This window comes from Emydura macquarii, unplaced genomic scaffold (assembly GCF_026122565.2).
Source record: "Emydura macquarii macquarii isolate MOO-44397 ecotype Brisbane River unplaced genomic scaffold, CSIRO-AGI_Emac_v2 contig_2988, whole genome shotgun sequence".
Lineage (NCBI taxonomy): Eukaryota > Metazoa > Chordata > Testudines > Chelidae > Emydura > Emydura macquarii.
Genome location: NW_027133125.1, coordinates 4,711,657 through 4,724,006, shown reverse-complemented (window position 1 = coordinate 4,724,006; position 12,350 = coordinate 4,711,657). Strand labels below are relative to the sequence as shown.

The window sequence follows — 12,350 nt, the reverse complement described above, 5'->3', positions numbered from 1 at the left end:
TTCCTGGGGCCAGTCCCACCAACCCGAAGAGCCTGCTGCTCACAGCTGGAGGAACATGCCCCCAGCCAGCCAGGGGCCTGGCTGTCCAACGGACCCCCACCCGGCCAGTCACAGCTGCTGGCTGTTGGCACGGAGGTTGTTCCATGGGGTGAGTTTCCGTGGTGCAGGACTGGGTGAAGTGCTGGTTAAGGAAGTGGGATAAGGCAGGAATCGCCACGCTCTGCTCTCTTCACCCAGACATTCCTCAGCAATGAATAACGGCAGAAACGCAGCAAAGAGCATTTTTATTCCTGTCTCTTTTCAGCTTTTCCAGTCTCCCCTTTTTTGGGCTGACGCACAGCGAGAGGCTGCTAGCAGGCAGGGATTCTGTCTGCGTCACACCCCAGGGCTGGCTGGACATTGACAGAGATACCCTACAGCAGACAAATGGATACAGGTGCCTATTTAACGGCCATCTTCCTTCCAGGGAGCTGAGCCCAGCAGCGGTAGGTCAGATTTACACAAACAGGCCAGGAGACAATCAAGAGCAGCAGGGAATAATCCCCTGGGCAAAGCAGCAGGTGCGCCTGATGGAGATGGTAAAGGGCCTGGGGCAGGGACGTTTATCTCAGGTAATGACGTGATGCAGGCCGGGCTATTGGCCCCTGGGCACAGATGGGGAACTGCAGCACAGAGAGAAGGAACGAATGGTCTCAGGTCACGGAGGGAGTCAGTGACAGAGCACGGAATTCAATTTGCACTTTCCACACCCCAGCCTAGCCCCCTCACCCTTGGGCCCACCTTCCCCTCCGCCTCATTTGTCTCCTGCGGGCACAGAAGTGAGCTCTGTCATTCTAGAAACACACTAAAACCCACGCAGCAGATCTCCCGTCTCTCCTAGGAGATTACTCTCGCTTAGAAGATGCCCTCATGCACGCACGCCAAGGCTGCATCAGATTTAATAGGCCCTCTCAGTTACTCCGTTCCACTCAGCTTCTCCTACCACGCCCCTGCCCACACCTGCAAGCTGCTTTTGTCCATCCCTTGAGCTGGGTTTTAATGCATTCCTAAAACCAAGTGGGGAACCAACCCATAGTCCCAGGGGTGCCAGCAGAGGCAGCCTATCCCAGCATAATTCCAAGCATAAGTGGCTGGCCCTTGCCCAGCCCTGGCAGAGTTTGCCCGCTTGGCCCTCCCTGGCCCCAGGCTGATAACATCTCAGAAGGAAGCCAGCCCTTCCTAGGATCTGGGTAGCAGGAAAGGGGCTAGTTGGAGCGAAGAGATTCTCTAGGACATGGCTTTGCTAAAATTCTCCCAGCAGCCCTGCCTGTCCCAACCACCCCTCTCCAGCCAGAGGCTACTCCCACCTCCCTTATATTAAGTGGATTAACGAGCCAGCCCCGCACCCATTTAACCCCTTTTCTGCCAGCTCACTCCCTGCTAAAGAGGCTGGGGTGGTAGTCAGAGAATCACGGCAGCATGGATCCTGCCGCTGGCTCGATGGTTTCCCTCGCACCGTCACTGTGCTGCAGAACACTGTGCACATGCATCGCGGAAAGAGGTCCCTGCCCCATGGAGTTTACAATCTCCCGGCCCAATTCTGCCCTCGGTGACTTCACCGGAAAGCAGGGCAGAATGGGGCCTTCGGCCATTTGCGTCACGGCCATTATCCAGGTTTAAATCCGTCTCCTCCGGTTTGTGCTCGGGCTAGTCTTCCGAGAAGCGGCTGGACTCCGAGAGGACTCTCCCGTCCCTGGTCTCGATGGTCTTGATCAGGAGGGGCCTCTTGTACGAGGAGGTTGACTCGGGTCCGGGAGGCGTGGCGGCCCTGCCCGGGGAGGGGAGCGCCGCTCTGGGAGGCAGGGGTCCGGCTGCGTAAGCAAGTCAGGAAGGGGGTGGGGGTTGGGTTTAGAAATCTAATCAAGAAATCAGAAAGGGTTCGGTTTTAGGAAGAGGCTCTTGATTGGTTCCCAAAGTGATTCAGGAAATGAGAGGCGGGCAAGCTGGGATTGGCTGGCCAATCAGAGGCAAGGATTTATGCATGCAAAATAAATCGATGGGCGGAGCTTTGTGGGACACCGCTGCCCTGGCTCAGACAGTCGGGCACCCAGAGGCAGATTGAGAGCGGCTAATTTGCATCAGGTCTGTGATTTACATATATTTGCATACAGAGATACCCGCTGCGGCTCAGGGACAAATCCAGAGGCCTGGCAATGGAAGCAGCCTCAGTGGATCGGGCCGTGCATGGGACGTCGCATCGCTGGCGTGGCCGGTCCCGGTGACAGGCCTCTCCTCACTCACAGCTGGGGAGATTGGGCGCCTCAGTACCTAGGAGAAGCTTGGCCCCCCAGTCCCTAGCTCAAGGGGTAGCAGCGAGTGTGTCTCATCCCCCCTCTCAGCTGCCGGGGCCCAGCTGGCGTCCAGGGTTGTTCTGCTGGCTCAGCGTTTCCCCGCGGCAGGTCTTGGCTCTCCAGCAACGGGCACCAGAACCCCTCCGGCATCCCCAGCGCCAGGGCACATGGGCGCTGGCTTGTTCCAGGACATCAGGCCCTGCCCACGTAGATCGAAGCAGCAGCGACCCGAGGGCCCCACTCGCTGCGTGCCAGGCTTTTACGGGCGGGGCTCGTCCCTCGGATCAAGTTTTGGGGACCCCCCCAGCCTAGCTGCAGAGCTGGGACCCCCCATGATCCAGCCAGAGGTGTGGGGTGGGGGGTCACAGCCAGATCCCCATTGCACAAGACACCGGGCCCAGCTGGAATCTTCATCGCTGGCCCCCTGCAAGCCGGTGCCAGTACAGATGATCTAAGCGCCTGGGGCCCCCGTCCACTGCCCACGTCCTACCCCCCACGGCAACGGGGCTGCTGTCCCGGGACCCCACTCCCCGGCGGGCAGGGCCCATGCAGGCCACTGCGAAGCAGAGAGCGCTGGCCCAGGAAACGGGTCGCACTCCCCCAGCCCAGAGGGCAGGGTGGGGTGGGTGGGGGGGAAGAGACTCACTCAGCTTGTCCAGCGCGCTGATTTGCGGGTTGGAACCGTGGCCGATCATCCTGGGAAAGAGAGAGAGAGCAGACGCAGGCGCCCCACGTTACAGGGTGGCCCCCCGCCCACCGGAGACCTGGCGGAGACCCACCCCGCCTCAATGGGCCCGGGCCGCCCAGAGGGCTGAGACGTGTCCCTAGGCACCCAGGCAGCTCGCTCTTGGGGGTGGGGCGCGTTTATCCGTTCATCGGTGGGGAGGCCAGCGGCTTGTCCAGGATCCCACACAGCGGGGAGCTCAGCCCGCTAGGCCACGCTGCCCCTGGCTTAGTAAGGATGAACGTGCCCCTTCTGGGGTTTCAAACACCCGCCCCCCCCCCCCTCGCTGCTGCCTGCCCAGGTGGCCTCCCACTAGCTTCTTCCAGGGGAGGAGTTTGCCAGCGCCCGGGGTCGCTTCCACCAAGGCAACCCGTGATTCCAGCCCTGGGTCCCCCCCACCCACCGAAGTGGTGCCCCTCAATCCCGACCCGCAGCCCCCTCCCTACCCCAGCCAAACGGGGGGAAAACGGGGCTTCGACAAGATCCCCTGGGCACCCAAGCCGGGAGTCCAAGCCGGGTCTCCCCGCTCTGCCCCGCAGCGCCCCTGGGGAGCGCTCACCGGTCCTCCTCGCCCTCCAGCAGCTTCCTGTAGGTGGCGATCTCGATGTCCAGGGCCAGCTTGATGTTCATCAGCTCCTGGTACTCCCGCACCTTCCGGGCCATGTCCTGCTTTGCTCTCTTCAGCGCCTCCTCCAGCTCCCGGATGGCGTCCCGGGCGCCCCGCAGAGCCTGCTCGCCCTGCTCCTCCGCCAGCGTGATGGCGCTCTCCAGGCTGGCTCGCTAGCGCCGGGGTCGGAAACAAGGGCACCTCAGGGCACGGGGGGGGGGGGGGGGACTGGGGCCCAGGAGGAGGAGGTGGAGGGGCAGCGGGAGGGGGGGTAGTATCTGGGCTGCCCGGAGCAGAGCGTCAAAGGGAGGGCGCGACTGCACAGAGACGCCGTCTGCCATTGCACCCCCAGAATCGTTTGCACCAGCCTCCATCGCCCTTCCCAGGGCAGCCTTGGGGACCAAGGCAGGGGGGATAATTGCTCTCCCCCCCCCAGCGGGAGGGAGAAGGAGAACCCAGCTGCCCCCTGGCAGCGGCGTTGCAGGAGGGCTCCTGGAAAAGGAGCGCGTCCCCACCCCGCCCTGCGCCGAGCCCCCCCCGGCCGGGAGGCGGGCAGCACACGGGGAGGCTCACCTGGTTTTTCAGGGCCTCGATGTCCCCGTTGAGCCTCTGGGCGTAGCGGTTCAGCTCCGCGATCTCCCCCTTGATGCTTTTCATCTCGTCGTTGTGCTTCCGGGCCTGGGTCGCCATGTCCTCAAACTGCAGGGTGGGGGGGAGATGGAGGGATTGCCAAGAGCTCGCCTCATTTCCAGAGCCCCTCGCCGGCTCCAGAGCGGCACTGGCAGAGGGCATGAGAGGGCAGAGGGGCTCATTGACCCCTAGGGCCGGGGGAAGGGGGGGGGGGGAGGGTCTCAGTGCTCGTTCGCCCGGGGTCATTGTGGAAGCCGTGTCTGGAGAACGCCACGGGCCGGAGTGCAAGCCCGGAGCTCGTGCGCAGAGTTGGCTCGTGCACGCACCAGGACCGGGTTCGCACATCAGCGAGCTCCTGGCGCCCGTGGACCGCGTGCGAGTCTCCGTGAGGGCAGGGACAGGCTGGATCAGCTGGTGGGAGGCAAACTCCTGGACGGGCAGGCGAAGGAGGGGTGTGCAGGCGAGCGTCTGGATGCAGGGGGAACGGGCAGGTCCTGGAGGACAGGCGGCCTGCAGGGGAACGCGCCCACGCGCAGGAGGCAGCGTGACCGTGTGTGCACGCAGGTCAGTGGGCGGGGGGAGGAGGGGGCACGACACTCACCTTGTGCTTGTACCACTGCTCAGCCTCCTCCCGGCTCTTGGCCGCCATGGCCTGGTACTGAGCCTTCACCTCGTCTATGATCTGCTTCATCTCCAGCTCCTGGCCGTGATCCATCTCCACCATCACCTGCGTGTTTTGGATCTGGGACTGCAGCTCCCGCAGCTCCTGGGGGGCGGCAGGAATTCAGTTGGGGGGGGATGGAGGGGCCAGGATGGAGGCAGAGGAGTACCGGGATTCGTCTCTGGTCGCTTTTCGCATGGACTCCCCCAGCCGGCAGCACCCCAGCGCTCCCCTGCAGGGGCGGCCAGCGAACAGACGCGGCCGAGTCTCTGGATCCCGGTGCCAGCCACTCCCCCCCCCGTCCCGCTGCCCGCGGTGTTTCCTGTGCTACAGACGCGGCGGCCGGCCCCCCACGCAGCCCCCACCTCATCAAACAGCTGCTTGAGGTAGTTGATTTCGTCGGTGACACTCTCCAGCTTCGATTCGATGTCCACCTTCTGCAGATACAGGTCGTCAAGATCCTGCCGACAGGGGAGAGACACGGTCAGGCCACCTCTCCAGCGCCCGTCGTGCCGCAGCGCGCCCTGGGGGCAGAACCCAGCCGGACGGGGACTGGGCAGCCAGGCGCTGCAGCCAGTCCGGTCAGCGGGGCGAGAGGGTGTGTGTGGGGGGGGGGGGGTTGGCCAGGATACCTGGGTTCTCCCCTTATTTCCCTCCTCAAACGCTCTTTGTGTCTTCATCTTAGAATCCTAGAAGATGAAGGATGGAAGGGATCCCAAGAGGTCACCTAGTCCCACCCCCTGCTCACAGCAGGACTAACCCCAACTAAACCATCCCAGCCAGGCTTTGTCAAACCACAGCTTAAAAACCTCTAAGGATGGAGATTCCCCCACCTCCCCAGGTAACCCATTCCAGTGCTTCACCACCCTGCTAGGGGGAAACGTTTTCCTAATGTCCAACCTAGACCTCCCCCACTGCAACTTGAGACAATTGCTCCTTGTTCTGTCATCTGCCACCCCTGAGAACAGCCTAGCTCCATCCTCCCTGGAACCCCCTTTCAGGTAGTTAAACGCTGCTATCAAATCCCCCCTCATTCTTCTCTTTTGCAGACTAAACAAGCCCAGTTCCCTCAGCCTCTCCTCATAAGTCTTGTGCTCCAGCCCCCTCATCATTTTTGTTGCCCTCCGCTGTACTCTCTCCAACTTCTCCACATCCTTTTTGTAGAGGGGGGCCCAAAACTGGACACAATACTCCAAATGCAGCCTCACCAATGCCGAATAGAGGGGAATAATCACTTCCCTCCATCTGCTGGCAATGCTCCTACTAATGCAGCCCAATATGCTATTAGCCTTCTTGGCAACCAGGGCACACTGCTGACTCATATCCAGCTTCTTATCCACTGTCACCCCCAGGTCCTTTTCTGCAGAACTGCTGCCTAGCCCGTCGGTCCCCAGTCTATAGCTGTGCATGGGATTCTTCCGTCCTAAGTGCAGGACTCTGCACTTGTCCTGGTTGAACCTCATCAGATTTCTTTGGTCTCTTCCACTGGGAAGAGACACCGGAGCCGGGTGGAAGGGATCTGGGCTGAACGTCTCCTCTAACCAGGCAGCAGCCCCGAGACCGATCCAGCTTTGACGTGTGTGCCGATGTCTGGGATGGGAACTTGGTCCCAGTGGGCAGAGCATGGACCTGCTGGGCCGTGCTGGTGACGCAGGGGCCGGCTGGGCAGAGACAGCCCCCGGGGGAGAGGTGGGGGGTTCTCACCTTCTTCGTCACGACGAATTCGTTCTCCAGGTGGTTCCGGCGGTTGATCTCGTCCTCGTACCTGGGGAGAGAGAGGGGACGTGCCAGGACGTGCGGGCAGCGCGGCCGCCTCCCTGGGGCCTTCACGTAGCGAGCCCAGGACCCGCCCACCGGAGCGTGGGGAGGGATGCTCGGACTCCAGGTCCAGCTGACCAGGGACGGGCTCCAGGTTCGAATCCTGGGCATGTCTCAGCTCCCCAGGCTGGGGCGGGCGGGAACATGAAGCCTTTTGAGAGGGTGGACTTAGGAGGAGAAACTGCTGGGATCCTCCGGGATTTATCTGGGGCCGGGCCGCCGATATCCTGGGTGATGGGGCCAATGGATCTCACTGACATGGCCTTTCCTTTGCTCAGTTCCCACCCCACCGTTCATGGCTTCCTCCCTCCTGGAGTTCACCCCTTCAGACCGAAGGCCCCGGCCCCCCTGTGGGGACACCTGCTCCTGGACACATGTACCTGTTCTTCAGCTCCTCCAGCAGCGCCTGCATGTGGTCCAGCTCCGCCTGCAGCTTGCTTTTGTCCTGGTTCAGCGTCTCAATCTGGTGCTTCAGGTTCTGGCTGGAGAGGGCCATGATCTGCCCGAAGTTGGACTTGTACTGGTCCTTGTCCTTCAGCAGCTTCAGCTGCATCTTCAGCACTTTGTTCTGCTGCTCGAGGTTACGGGCCTGGAGGCAGGGGGGAGGAAAGGGTGAGCCTATGGTGCTGGGCTAAGCATCAGGTGTAAAATCCCCACACTCCCTGGAACCGGAGAGGTGTGAATCCTGGCCCTGCCCTGCCCACGTAGATCCAGAAGAACTCCCCCGTGGCCAACGTTTCCCCTCCCCACCATAGATTCCAAGGCCAGAAGGGACCATGGTGATCATCTGGTCTGACCTCCCATCTAACGAAGGCCAGAGACCTGCCCCGAAATCATCCCTAGAGCAGAACGCCTGGAAAACCACCACCCTCGCGTGGTGAGGGACGGCCACGCGCTGGCTGCAGGCACAGAGCAGGCAGCTTGAAAGGTGCTCTACAGACACAGGACAGGTGTCAGGCAGTATTGCTGGCTGAAGGTTTTCAGCCAAAATAATTTTCCCCATCAGAAAAGGTGGTTTCATTTAAAAAAAAAAAAAAAACTACTAACGTTTCCTGCAGGGAAAAGGCTGGTTTTTGACTCAAACACGAATGTGTTTCGAATCGCCGTTTCGAACGCAGCCCAGCCCCTTTGCGTGTCTCCAATCGTTTGACTTTGATCAAAACACAGCCGTGTTGTCTGGTTTGACGTTTCCGATTTGAAACGTTTCCACGTTATTTTTGGGGGGGATGCCCAGAGTATTCGTTCCGGCCCGGAACAAAAAGTAACGGCGAAAAGTCAAAATCCCCCCCCCCGAAAGGAAAACTCTGGTTTTCAAACAGCTCCATCGATTCGCCAGCCCCCTTTGGCCCAAGGCAGGGGTTTTCAACCTTTTTTCAGTTGTGGACCCCTAAAAAAATGTCAGGTGGTGGTGCAGACCCCTCTGGAAATCTTAGAGTCTGCAGCCCCCCAGGGGTCTGCGGACCACAAGTTGAGAACGGCTGCACTGAGGGATCCAAACCGAGAGATCCCAGCTTCACCACAAGGGGGGTGCAGTGTCTCCCTCTCTTAGAGAGCATAACCAATGCTTGCAAGCCGGACCGTGCATCCTACCCACGGGCCACAGTGGTGACCGCACGGGAAGCAATTATTTTTTGCACTACTGCAATGCTTGGCAGCCCAGTCAGGGACCACTGTGCTAGGTGCTGTACAGACCCAGAACAAAACGGTGATCTGTCTGAGGTGGAGAGGGAATAACCCACAAAGGCAGCTCTCAAGCAACCAGGTACCCAGCTCCGTTAAAGAAAGCATGGCAGGAGAGCTCCATCTTGCAGCCCTCTGGTTTATCCATCTTCTAGGTCACAGACAAGAATCAACCTATTCTGCATCTGGGTCCCTCCCGGGCACAGCGCAGCGGGGAGGGCATTTTGCCACTGAGGCGGTTAGTAGGTTCCATGGGATCTGAGCCTCCCCACATACCTGAACCCTGAGGGAATGGCACAGACACCTGAGCTCCTCCGGTTGGATTCAGCACGGACAGCAGAATAATGGAAGTGCGGCATGCAGGAGCCCTTTGTGTCTAAAGGAACGGCTGCTCGGATGGCCCTGCCAGTTCAGCAGACAGAGAGGCCGGGGCGGGAGGGGGGCATGACCACAGAACAAAGGGTCGGAAGGGACCATGGGCGTCATCAAGTCCAACCCCCTGCCAAGATGCAGGATTTGGAGAGGGAAACCACTAAGCAAACATGAAGTGCACGGATCAGGCTGGGATTCCTACCTTCCACGTGCTCTCGCAGGAAACGGCCTCATAGGGTTTCCGGCTCCTGCAGCGATTTGTGAATCTATTTATTCTACGGCTAAGGGTTTCCGTGCTGCTCATTACTCTAGCGTCTGGGGTGTGGATGTTCGTCGGATGAGACCTGCACTGAGCCCCACCAACTGATTTCATACGGGCCACCCCACAGCCATCGGTGGGCAATGACCTGCAGGCACCTTCAGGCGAGGGCTGGATTTGAGCCAGTGATTTAGGCTCTGTACCCCGTCATCAGGGCCAGCCCCTCCCCAGCAGGTTCTGTTTCAGACCAGCAGGGCTTGCTATCTAAACAGCCACAAAGCTTCTTGTGGAAATTCTTATTTGTATTTAACCTGCAGAATAAAAGAGGAATGAAGAGTCTTTTGTTCTTCTCTGCCATGGGAAGGGATCGGGTGGTTGCTTTTAGCCTCCACAGAACTTCCTGGTGGCTTTGTTACCAACAGCCTTCTCTCATGTCTGGCTCGGTGCAGGTGTCCTGCCAGCCTGGTCATTGTGACTGAGCCCTTGGGGGTGGCTGACATGAACTAGGGGCTCAGTCCCGCCCGGTGGGAGTTTTATTCTTGATGCTGTGTGGGAACAGGAGTGGTGGCATTCCGAGGCCGATCAGGTTCCAAAACCACCTTTTTGCATTCAGTGGCAGCTTCCTTATTAAGTTTTTAGCTACACTAAGGCACGCAATAGCTTACAGGTGATCTGCACAGGACACTTTAAAAAAAAAAAAATCAGGCTTGTGCCGGTTTCATGTCTTTATGCCGGATAAAGAAAGCCTAACCCAACAAATGTTGTTTGGTTTTGAGATTTCCCCCCCCCCCTCCCCTCCCCTCCCTGCTTGTTTTTAACCTTGGGAATATCAGGAAGGTCAAATCTGCTCTTCCCTGGTTTTGCTGGTAGTTCTGTGAGATGTCTCGCATGGGGCGGAGCCGTGTGTAAATCTTTAACAAAGACTTTCTTTCTCTAACATGTTTGCTAGCTATTGGAGTTAAATAAGCAAACAGAAAATCCAAAGAGTTTTAAAACTGCCTGACAATCAGACTAAAAACAGCCCCTCCCAGTGGCTCAGTTTTCACTCGGGGCTCGTGCAATATCACTATTTCACTAGCTGCCAGAGCATTGTACCTTAGACAGGAGCTGAATTGCTAATGTGAAAAACCAGAACAGATTCTTTCAAAAACCCGTCCATGTGCTTGATCCATCAGGAAGCAGCAAAAAAAAAAAAAGCATCAGATCAGTCAGAACAGCAGAGCTACCAGGTGGTCAGATGACGGTCATGCTATTATTAATAAATACAAACGTCCCGTGGGTGGATTACATTTGAATAGCTTCATTTCACGAATCCTGAAGAAAACAATGGCGTCATCTGAGAGGCTGTGAAGCCAGTCCGGGAGTTAGATCGGAGTGTGTGTGTCAGGCCGGCGGGAAAAGGAACAGAGGAATCCAAGAGCCAGAGAGAAATCCGAATGAAACAAACCGAGAGCTCTGGAATTAGTATTTGGATAGCGGTCTTTGCGTCGCTGACGCTCAGATATACCAGGAAAAGGTCAAGTGCAATATTCAAGAGTGAGTAACTGGGAGTCTGCCCCGTCACGTTTAGTTTTGCTGGAACAGTCAGCTACGTCCCAGGTTAACACAGCACTGAATACAGCGCAGTGAGTCGAACTCGAGGTAGGATTCTTGTCTATCGTCCCATTTTCTGACCTGTATCTAAAATAACCATAGTGGTCCTGATCCCGCAGATGGATCCATGTGGGTGACAGTTATCCCCAGACAGAGTCCCCTAGGGCTGAGCACAGGTACAGGTGTCCCTCTGCGTGGTTCCAACTACAGGACTGGGCTATAATTTGTACCTCTCTAGCCCCTTCCACCCCAGGAGTACAATGGATTTTCGGGAGTTCGGCGTCTCACACGCTCGGAGGCAGGTAAATAGCATCATCCATAGACTCATAGACTCTGAGGTCAGAAGGGACCATCATGATCACCTAGTCTGACCTCCTGCGCAACGCAGGTCACAGAACCTCCCCCACCCACTCCTGTGACAGACCCTGACCTGTGACTGGGTTACTGAAGTCCTCAAATCAGCAGCTTCAATCTGTGTTTTGAGGCTCTGATTAGGCCCTTGAATGCCACGTCTCTCAAAGCACAGGTGGACAGCCAAGAAGAACTAAGATTTACACCACGCAGGGGTCCCACATGGGGGGAAAAAGAGTACACTTTACCGGGGCCCAGGCTGCAACCCCCATGGGTATGTGTGTGGGAGAGGGCCTGTGTTACAAGTTTGTACTGGGCCCGAAAAAATTATGCTTGGGTCCATACCACGGACCGAAGACTCAGGCCGTGCCTACCTGGGAAAGTGTTTTAATTTTGTAGGTGCGGCTCAGATGAGGAATTCTGCCATTAGAAATATGAGAGAGAATAACAGAGCTACGGAGGCTACACCGCCACCACAGGCGACCACAGGTTGGCAATATTTCTGGTGACTGGAAGCTTTGAGGCGTGGCAGGTGGCTGGCAGGACACGCAGCCAGCTCCTAATCTGCTGGGGTTGCCAGGGTCTGAGCAGGACGGAGCATTTTCCTAAATTCTTTTTCTAGTCAGATTATCCAGCGCTGGCAGGACCGGACCCAGGCCGGCTGACGTGACTGGGAGCCCTTGGAGTGGGTCCATAATCCCCGGACCTGCACATGTCTAATTCAATGTCTAATGTTTTAAATTCAAGCAGTGAGCTCTGGCCGGGGGGGAGGAGAAGGGCTGACGAGGACTCACCTTACCCCAGCATCTCTCCCTGCTGGTTTCTCCTCCACCCGCCGCTGAACATTTAACATTTGTGTCCTTCCCAAAACATCAGCTGGGAAACAACCCCGGAGACAGACACGGCAGGGACGCGTGGCTAGAGGCTGCGATTCGGATCGACGCTGCGTCTACACGGCACTGTGAGGCGGGAGGGGGGATCTAGGGACTCAGCCTTCCCCCGGGCCGGTGCTTTTAGCGTCTCCCGGTTGACAAGGGCTGGGCCCGGGGCTGGCAAAACTCCGTCGCGCAGAGCAGGGCTGGGACCCCCACCCGGGCGGGTTGTAAGGACCGGGGCGGGCGGACCCGAGTCAGGAGCCGGGGCGCGTGGCCGGGGGTGGGGGGCGGCCGCTCCCCCCGCCTCACCTTGTCGATGAAGGAGACGAACTGGTCGTTCAGCCCCTTGATCTGCTCCTTCTCGTCGGCGCGGAGCTGCTGCAGCGCCGGGTCGATCTCCAGGCGGGGCAGCGAGGCGAGCAGGAACGGGGTGGAGAGGGCGCCGGGCCC

The 12,350-nt window shown here is 58.5% G+C and overlaps 1 protein-coding gene across 3 annotated transcripts; it reads right to left on the bottom strand.

The window, feature by feature from the left end:
* LOC137167785 (keratin, type II cytoskeletal 8-like) lies at nucleotides 1-12,292 on the bottom strand. Of its 3 annotated transcripts, none has more exons than XM_067570066.1 (9): nucleotides 12,210-12,292; nucleotides 7,151-7,359; nucleotides 6,657-6,717; nucleotides 5,318-5,413; nucleotides 4,893-5,057; nucleotides 4,235-4,360; nucleotides 3,614-3,834; nucleotides 2,977-3,026; nucleotides 1-1,850 (listed from the first exon to the last, which is right to left on the bottom strand). In XM_067570066.1, exons 2-9 carry the CDS (start codon nucleotides 7,321-7,323, stop codon nucleotides 1,687-1,689), a joined length of 1,056 nt encoding a protein of 351 aa, XP_067426167.1. In that variant the 5' UTR covers nucleotides 7,324-7,359; nucleotides 12,210-12,292; the 3' UTR covers nucleotides 1-1,686. The 3 variants fall into 3 exon arrangements, with proteins under 3 accessions (XP_067426167.1, XP_067426169.1, XP_067426168.1); XM_067570068.1 differs by having other exon boundaries at nucleotides 1,710-1,895; XM_067570067.1 differs by lacking the exon at nucleotides 1-1,850 and adding an exon at nucleotides 1,923-2,282.
* Nucleotides 12,293-12,350: the final 58 nt, after the last annotated feature.